The sequence below is a fragment of the Hipposideros armiger genome, unplaced genomic scaffold, assembly GCF_001890085.2.
Source record: "Hipposideros armiger isolate ML-2016 unplaced genomic scaffold, ASM189008v1 scaffold_396, whole genome shotgun sequence".
In the NCBI taxonomy this organism is placed as follows: Eukaryota; Metazoa; Chordata; class Mammalia; order Chiroptera; family Hipposideridae; genus Hipposideros; species Hipposideros armiger.
The window spans coordinates 1,548,477-1,556,495 of record NW_017731746.1 but is presented as its reverse complement, the minus strand read 5'-3'; the positions used below and the strand labels follow the sequence as shown (position 1 = coordinate 1,556,495).

The following is an 8,019-nucleotide window of genomic DNA, read 5'->3' as shown; positions in this document are numbered from 1 at the left end:
TTAAAAAGAAAAAAAGGTAACTATGATATTGCCACAAGGATATGAAAGACAGTTCGAGGAATATAAGTAATGTAAATATTTTGTAGGGTGTCAGTTGGTCACATGTCTTGTTAGGGAGACTGCATCATAGATGGGGTAGAGGTTTGATCACTGCACTGTACACCTGAAGCTGAAGTTGTATAATATTGTATGTCAACTATAAGTGAATATATATATATATATTTATATATTATATATAATATATATATGTGAATATATATATATACACACACACACACATTATATATATATATATATATATATATATATAGTCATGGGACGTGGAGTATAGTGTGGGAGTGGAGTCAAGGGAATTGTAATAGATATGTATGATATGGGGAGGAGTGGGGCGGTGGATTGGGGGAGGGGGTTGTCACTTCGAGGGGTAAAAAGTATAGCTATTGCACTGTGTTGTACAGCTAAAACTAATTTTAAAAATGTGTACTTCACAATAAAAAAATAATAATAAAAAAGAGAAAAAAAGAAAGGGCACTGTTCTTGGTTATTCTGGTTAAACTGCTGACCATTGTTTGTTACAAGTGGTCCTTAGGTACTAGGTTCTGAGACAGTTAGGGCTGGGGGGACCCATGAAGAAGATATTGGGGTGCAGGTAGGCCATGCTGGTCCATAGTTCTCCTGCCACACCTTTCATAATACTTACCCCAGATTTGTACTTGGTGACCAGCAATCTACCTTTCTCTGCGCTGAGGGAGAGCTGGGACAGCTGCAGAGTCTCTGGAGAAGTTGGGGCCCAGGAATAGGGGCAAGAGGAACAGGCACACTTCCCCAGGGATAAGACTGTCCTCCGTTAACCATTACCCCACTGATTCCAAGGCAGTGTCTTCAAGGAGGCGGGACGTGGAGGGATAAGTGGGAGGGTCAGCTGCTTTCGATGGACCTTGTCCTTACCATGAACACTGAGTCGCTGATCCAACTATGGAGTCAGCTGCAGGTAGGAGCCTGGGAGAAATCCTCTGGAGGGGACTTTAGGGCACATTGGGAGGCTGAGGCTTTAAGAACAGGGGACAGATTGGGAGGCTGAGGTTTTAGGACGTACACTTAATGTTAGGGTTTGGAGCCCTGAGGCAAATAGATTAGAATTTAGGAGAGGAGAGGTGAGTGGATATGTCAGTCTTCCTGGTCCATACCTTGTACTGATATGCTCAGATTTTGGTGGCCTTGGGGGCCTTGGGAGGAGGGGAAAGAAGGGGAAGGCAAGACCCTTCTGGAGTAGAATGGAGGGGGCAAGTCCTCCATTTGGAGGTTTGGAGGTTCCCCTAAGTGCTTTCAGGTAATGACCATGAAAGAGGAGTGTGTGTGTGGGGGGTGAGAATGCTCCTCTCTTCCCCTCACCCCTTCTTTGCCCAGCAGATCTCCAGGACACAGCATCATTAACTCTGTAAGTGGTATGCTGTGAAGGGTTGGGGCAAGGGGAGGAGGGAATCTAAGGTGGGGAGGCTCTTCAGTTGCCATTAGCAGCTCAAATAGAGTCTGGGACCACCTTGCAGGAAGTTTGAGTTTAACCCGAAGCTGGGCATTGATAATCCTGTCCTGTCCCTGGCTGAAGACCATGACTGCTCCGGTAACCCCCCTGCCTCCTGGGTAACCATTCCCCTTCCCCAGAGACACTAGGGCTCCACACAATCCTCCATCAACTTGGTAACTACTGTATCTCCCTCTGATAATAGTATTAGTTGGGAGTAACTACAGGGACAGAGGAGGGGGCCGGGTGTTACCTTTTGTCCCAGCCATTCTACTTGCAACGCACAATGTTGGGTCCTACTGTCCAAACCCTCACTGGGTAGAAGCCTTCCCGGTGCCCTATCAAGGTGACTTGTACTTGGGCCACATTCCTCCTCCTTCCCCTTTTCTTCTGCCCACCTCCCCCTCCAGATCTCGGGAGCCTGGAGCGGCCTCGCTTCTGCCTGCTGAGCAAAGAGGAGGGCAGGAGTTTTGGCTTCCACTTGCAGCGGGAGCTGGGCTGGGCGAGGCATGTTGTGTGTAGGGTGGAGCCAGGCAGCTCTGCCCAGCGCCAGGGTCTTCGGGAAGGAGATCAGATCCTGGGTGTGAACAACCATGTCGTGGAACATGAAGACTCTGAGGTGGTGAGGTTGGGCTGGGACTCCCCGTGGTATAGGAAAATGTTCCATACCATCGCAGGGAGAGAGAAGCTGGGGTCATCTCCCCGGGTATATGGGGGCAGGACCCAAGTTCCAACCTCCCTCATCTCCCAGGATTTAGAGGTGCCCAGGTGGAAATAATTGGCCAGAGGCATCCAGACAGCTGGTTCCCATGGTGAAAAATATCGGTTCCAGGGACAGGGAGTTGGCAAGAGGAACAGGCTCCAACCTCACCAGACGTGCCCTCTGTTTAGGTGATACGCCACATCCAAGCCAGTGGTCCTCGGGTGTTGCTGACAGTTTTAGCACAGCATGCGTTTGATGTGGCTCGAGCTCTGCAGGGGAATGATGCCCTCCTCTGTCCTACTCTGGGTCCAGAAGTCCGTCCCCGGCTGTGCCACATAGTGAAAGATGAGGGTGGCTTTGGCTTTACTGTCACCCACGGTAAGCTTAGAGGCTCAGTAGGGAGGTCAGGAGAGAGATCTCAGCCCTGCTCCAGGGAGCCAGCAGACTAATGCTGCTTTTTGTTTGGCTTTCAGAACATCGGGGTTCTTTCTGGTTGGTGCTGAGTACTGGAGGAGCAGCTGAGAGGGCAGGGGTGCCCCCTGGGGCCCGACTGTTAGAAGTGAATGGTGTCAGTGTGGACAAGTTCAGTCATAACCAACTCAGCAGGAAGGTATGGCTGCCTACTTCCCCATTCATCCTCCACTCTTCTGGGCCTGGGGCCTCTGCTTCAGGAAGCAGATTCCTCTGCCAGGCACCCAGTTCCCTAATCTGATCTTGTATCTCCCTCACCATCCTTCCCTTTACAGTTTGTGCTAGGCCCTTCTCTCTCCTACCCTTAGTGCCTCATTCCTGGGCCTGGGAAGAGGGGCTGTGAGGAGATGCCTGCCTCTACCCTCCCTACTCAGGTAGTTGATACTGAGGCTCTGCTGGGTCCCCACAGCTTTGGCAGAGTGGAGAGCAGGTGACCCTGCTGGTGGCAGGGCCAGAGGTGGAGGAAAAGTGTCGCCAGCTGGGAATGCCTCTGGCTGCACCCCTGGCAGAGGGCTGGGCGTTGCCCACCAAGCCCCGCCGTTTGCACCTAGAGAAAGGGCCCCAGGGCTTCGGGTTCCTGCTCCGGGAGGAGAAGGGCCCTGATGGTCGCCTCGGTGAGTGGGAGCCCTGGGGGTGGGCAGGGAAGGTGGATCTTAGGGTGGGCACACAAGGATTATATATATACTTCTCAGTGCACATAAGCGGTGTCCCTGTCTGAGCCCCTGCCCTGGGCCTCCTCTTCTGGTGTATCCCCTGTTCAGTCCCCCAGTGAGCAAATGATGGCCTGGGCTGGCACAGGGGGTAAGCAGGGGAGGAACATTGAGGATGCCTATGTCCCAGGGCAGTTCCTGTGGGAAGTGGACCCAGGACTGCCTGCTGAAAGGGCTGGGATGCAGGATGGGGACCGACTGGTGGCTGTGGCTGGGGAGAGTGTGGAGGGGCTGAGCCATGAGGAGACAGTTTCCAGGATCCGGGCGCAGGGCTCCTGTATCTCCCTCACTGTCGTCGACCCCAAGGCTGACCGCTTCTTCAGTATGGTGCGAGCTGAGGGCCAGGGGCTAGGGTGGGGACAGAAATGGAGCAGGGCTCAGGTAGAGGGAGAAGCAACAGGTTTGTTCTCTCTGCCTCCTTCCAGGTTCGCTTGTCCCCGCTCCTCTTCCTGGAGAGCACAGAGGTTCCTGGCTCTCCCCAGGACACCTGCTCAGCCTCTCTGGTTGAGACCAAGGACCCACCAGTTGAAGACATAGCCATGCCTCCTGTCCCAGGTGGCTCCCGCCAGTGCTTCCTGTACCCTGGGCCTGGCGGTGGCTATGGCTTCCGACTCAGCTGTATGGCCAGTGGGCCTTGTCTCATCATCTCCCAGGTGACTGATGCCCTATAGGCCATGGATCCTATCAACATTTGCCTCCTCATGAGCCTTCCTATGCTTGCCTTCTAGAGCCTTAGAGCACCAGCAAACTTTCCCATGGTGTTCTGTGTCCTCCCTCTGTCCCCCACACCACCAGGTGACCCTAGGAGGCTCAGCTGCCCAGGCAGGGCTGCAAAGGGGAGACGTGATTCTGGAGGTGAATGGGTATTCTATGGGTGGAGAGAATGACCTGGAAAGGCTTAAGCAGCTGGCTGAGGCTGAGCCACCCCTGTGCCTGAAGCTGGCGACGAGGTCTCCACAGGGCTTGGAAGCCTGGATTCCCCCAGGATCTGGAAAGGTGAGGAAGAGACAGAGGGACTATGAACAGCCCCAGAGGAAGACAGAGGGGAACCAGAGAGGTGGGCAGAGCAGGAGGGCTGCAGGGTGAAGCAGGGTGGGGCACTCAGATTGGGACTTTAGGCCATGGTAGGTGGGGACAGAAGGACCCATGGAACAAGTTCCATTTCTGGGCATTCCAGTTTAGGTGGGGGCAAGGAAAAGGAGCTCTTCTGGTCCTTGAATGACCTTCTCCCTCTCTCTCTGTTTAGGACTGTGCTCTAGCCTCAGATCTGCTGTAGCACTCCCCTCCTTGGCACAGACCTACCCATTGGCTTTCCTGTCTTCACTCTCCGGCCTGAGGTGGTAGGAGCTGAGCTGCTCTCTTAAAGCCAGAAATTGGCCCTCTAGGACTCTGGACAATCACAGGATTGCCCAGGGCCTCCCTTCCTTCACATGGGCCCTCCTCCCAGAAGAGGATGTGGTCAGAGGCCTCAGGTGGGCCTACTAGGAAGCCCCTCCTCTGACTCCAGAAGAAGCCATGTGGGAGCTTTTGGAGCTGTGCCCCAAGGATGTTGTTCTGCCTGAGATGAGTGGTGTGATTTTGTGATTTATAATAAGACATGTATATTTGGCCTTCTGGCACAGAGCTCCTAAACCCTTGGAATTTACTAAGTAATGAGAGCAATAAAGGGGGCTTTTGTTATTCATAAAAAGCTCCTTTCAACCATACTTAATTTTGTTAATGACTTTTGGAAACACCTACCATGCCTGGGCTGATTGCCAGGGGAACCAACCACGTGATTAGAGGGTTGGAACTTGCAGCCCTACCTCCACCCCTACCCCACCCCTGGCTTCCTGTGTGGAGAGAGGGACTGGAGGTTGAATTAATCACCAATCAATCGTGCTTATGTAATGAAGCCTCCATAAAAACCTGAAAGGACTAGGTTTGGAGAACTTCCCAGTTATTGAACCGGGTGCTGGGAGGGTAGTGCACCTGAAGAGGGCAGGAGCTTCCTGCCCAAACCCTGCCCTAGGCACCTCTTTCATCTGGCTGTTCCTGAGTTGATTCCTTTATAATAAACCTGTAATTGAGGAAGTAAACTGTTTCTCTGAATTCTGTGAGCCGTTCTAGCAAATGATAGAATCCCAGTAGGAGGTTGTGGGAACCTCTGATTTATAGTCAGTTGGTCAGAAGCACCTGGGTTTAAGATTGGCATCTTCTGGGACTGAGTCCTTAATCTGTGGAATCTCCAGGTAGATAGTGTCAGGATTGAGTTACTAAATATAGGTCACTGAGCTGGTGTCCACAGAAGAGTTGGAGAATTGCTTGGTGTGGGAAAAACCCTTACACGTTTGGTGACCAGAAGTAAAGTAGTACTGCGAGTGCTGTAGTAGAATAGAGAAACAGAATTTTCCCTTTTCAGATGGGTTACAAGGGCAGCTAGGATTGAAGCCATCTGGAACTTGACCTAGGCATGACTCCAGGACTCTGGAATGTATTACAAGAGTTTGGAGACCAGTTATACCTTCCCTCTGGGCACCTTAGGATTGTGGAGGCTGGGGCTTTGTCATTCTTCATCCATTATAGAAGTAGCCTTTCCCTAAAAATCTGGCTGCCTGTGTTTGTATGGTTAAGGGTAGGAGGCGGTGGTTTGAAGGGACCAAAAGGGCCCCAGTCTCAAGGGTTAGGACCCAGTTTCTCTAGGAAAAGATTTGAGACCTGATTAAAATTCTCTTCCATCATTCAGTCGTCAGCCTAGTAGGTCAGCCCAGAACTGAGATGTTCCTATGAGAGGCACTAATTTTTGCCAAAAAGCCACAACACACAGTTCTGTTGACTTCTACATCAAGACAGCTTTATTGCTGGGGCCTCAGAGGCCCTGAGACTATATGCTTACAGCTTCAAGGATCCAAGGGCCGGCCGAGTGGCTCAGTTGGTTAAGAGCTCGCTCAAGAGTGCGAGCTCTGAGCAACAGCGGTTCAATGCCCGGCCCAAGCTGAGTTGCCGCTGAGCTGCCAACAGGTGGCAGGATGGCTCAGCTAAAAAAAAAAAAAAGATCCAGGGGGTTGAGTCCAAACTGGCAGAGCTGCTCCTTGTGCCTGGCGTGGAGTCTCAGCACAGCGCCATCCCACTGAGGCTTGATGGCTCTCAGCTTAGCCAAGAGCAGGTCTAGGCTACCCTGCAGACACCAAGCTTTAGGCCCCTGGAAGGGAGAGGGCAATGTGAATGGTGCCCCAGGCTAGTCTGTCAGCTTTCCTTGCCAGTGTTTCCTTAAAGTTCGTATTCTTAGTGGGTTGGCATGGTTTCAACCCCCGGCTGTCTTCCCTCAAGATGGAGCAGAGTTCTCTGTGGAGACATTTCTCCCACCACGATCCCCAACCCCCCTCCCCTCCCCGCCCAGTCTGTCATTGTCACACTAGCTGGGGTTTGTGGTGGTGACGAGGGACTGCTGGGTACTGGGGTGGCTTGACTTCAGAGGATGGTGCTTACATGTAAGGTTTCCTCATACTTGGCCTCTATGTCTGCCACGTGGGTCTGCAGCTGAGCCAGAGTTCAGTCCCGCTTTCTGAGGGCCTGCTCAGCCTCTCTCCATGCAACCTCAGCCTGCCCCTGGCATGTCTCTGGGAGGTGGGGCAGAAGGATGAAAGAGGACAGAATGGTGACATTACCTTTGAACAGAGTCTCCAAAGGTACCCAAGAAGTGGAACTTGAGTGGGATCATGCCAGACTCCCCAGGGTCATCGACTTTCCCATAGTTCCTATAATGAGTTCAAGTACAATTAAGGTATAATAGAGAGAGTAGTGGGCTTGGGACAAGAGATGTGGGTCCCAAATCTTGTTGTCACTTACTACCTGTATAACATTGGGCATCTCTTTCTCTGAGTCTCATTTTCTTCATCTTTAAAGAGAGAATGTCACATACTTCATAGGCTTGCTGTGAGTTATATGTGGTAATGTATGGGAAAGCACCTAGTATATAGGAGGTGCTCAGTAAGTATTGATTTCATTTAAATTTGAGATAAGGCAAAGATTAGGAAATGAATTCAACCTATACATGGCAGATAAGCAACTCTTGGATACCTATAGCTAAACTAAAGCTATTTTAAGATAAGAAAACTTTGAAGCCAATATTGTGAAAAATCTGTGTGCTGTGCTAAAATTTCAATTCTATCCTGTAACCAAGAATAAAGAAAGCAAAAACTTTCTGTCATATATATATATATATTTGCTTATTTGGAAGGTTTATTCATTTATTTAGCAAATAGCTATTTAGGGTATTTAGGGTCTACTATGCCCAAGGCCTTGAAGATATGGAAGTAAGTCAACCATTTTCTCTTAGTTTGGTTGTAAAAATTAGTTAAATTAAGAGGGACAGGGCCGGCTGAGTGGAGCGTTGGTTAGGAGTTGGCTTGGGACACCAACTCTGAGCAGCAGGGCCCCGGTTTGGATCCCACATATGAGGGCCAGTGACACTGCCCTCCACAGCTAAGATGCTGAACAGCAGTTCAACCTGGAGGTGGGCTGCCATGAGTCGCAGGCAACCGCGTAGGCTGCAGCCCCTGCTGCAGTGGGTTGCCATGGGCTACCTACCGTGTGTAGCCAGCAGCCAGCGTGAGCGGCCAGCAGCCGCAGTG

The 8,019-nt window shown here is 51.2% G+C and overlaps 2 protein-coding genes across 5 annotated transcripts in view; one reads left to right on the top strand and one right to left on the bottom strand.

The window, feature by feature from the left end:
• The first annotated feature begins 937 nt into the window (after positions 1-937).
• Positions 938-5,491, top strand: NHERF4 (NHERF family PDZ scaffold protein 4). 4 transcript variants are annotated; one of them, XM_019663574.1, is made up of 11 exons: positions 938-991; positions 1,411-1,438; positions 1,548-1,621; positions 1,933-2,144; positions 2,414-2,603; positions 2,699-2,835; positions 3,106-3,310; positions 3,537-3,733; positions 3,832-4,059; positions 4,202-4,402; positions 4,653-5,491. In XM_019663574.1, the coding sequence occupies exons 1-11, from the start codon at positions 976-978 to the stop codon at positions 4,680-4,682; spliced, it is 1,518 nt and encodes a 505-aa protein (XP_019519119.1). In that variant the 5' UTR covers positions 938-975; the 3' UTR covers positions 4,683-5,491. The 4 variants fall into 4 exon arrangements, with proteins under 4 accessions (XP_019519119.1, XP_019519121.1, XP_019519120.1 ...); XM_019663575.1 differs by having other exon boundaries at positions 941-991; positions 1,408-1,438; positions 1,933-2,141; XM_019663572.1 differs by having other exon boundaries at positions 941-991; positions 1,408-1,438.
• Positions 5,492-5,672: 181 nt separating this feature from the next.
• DRC12 (dynein regulatory complex subunit 12 homolog) overlaps positions 5,673-8,019 on the bottom strand; it is a 5,128-nt gene continuing 2,781 nt past the window's right edge. The window contains 3 exon segments of the mRNA XM_019663578.1: positions 5,673-5,680; positions 6,425-6,563; positions 6,875-7,005. Coding sequence (XP_019519123.1) covers positions 5,673-5,680; positions 6,425-6,563; positions 6,875-7,005 — 278 coding nt within the window.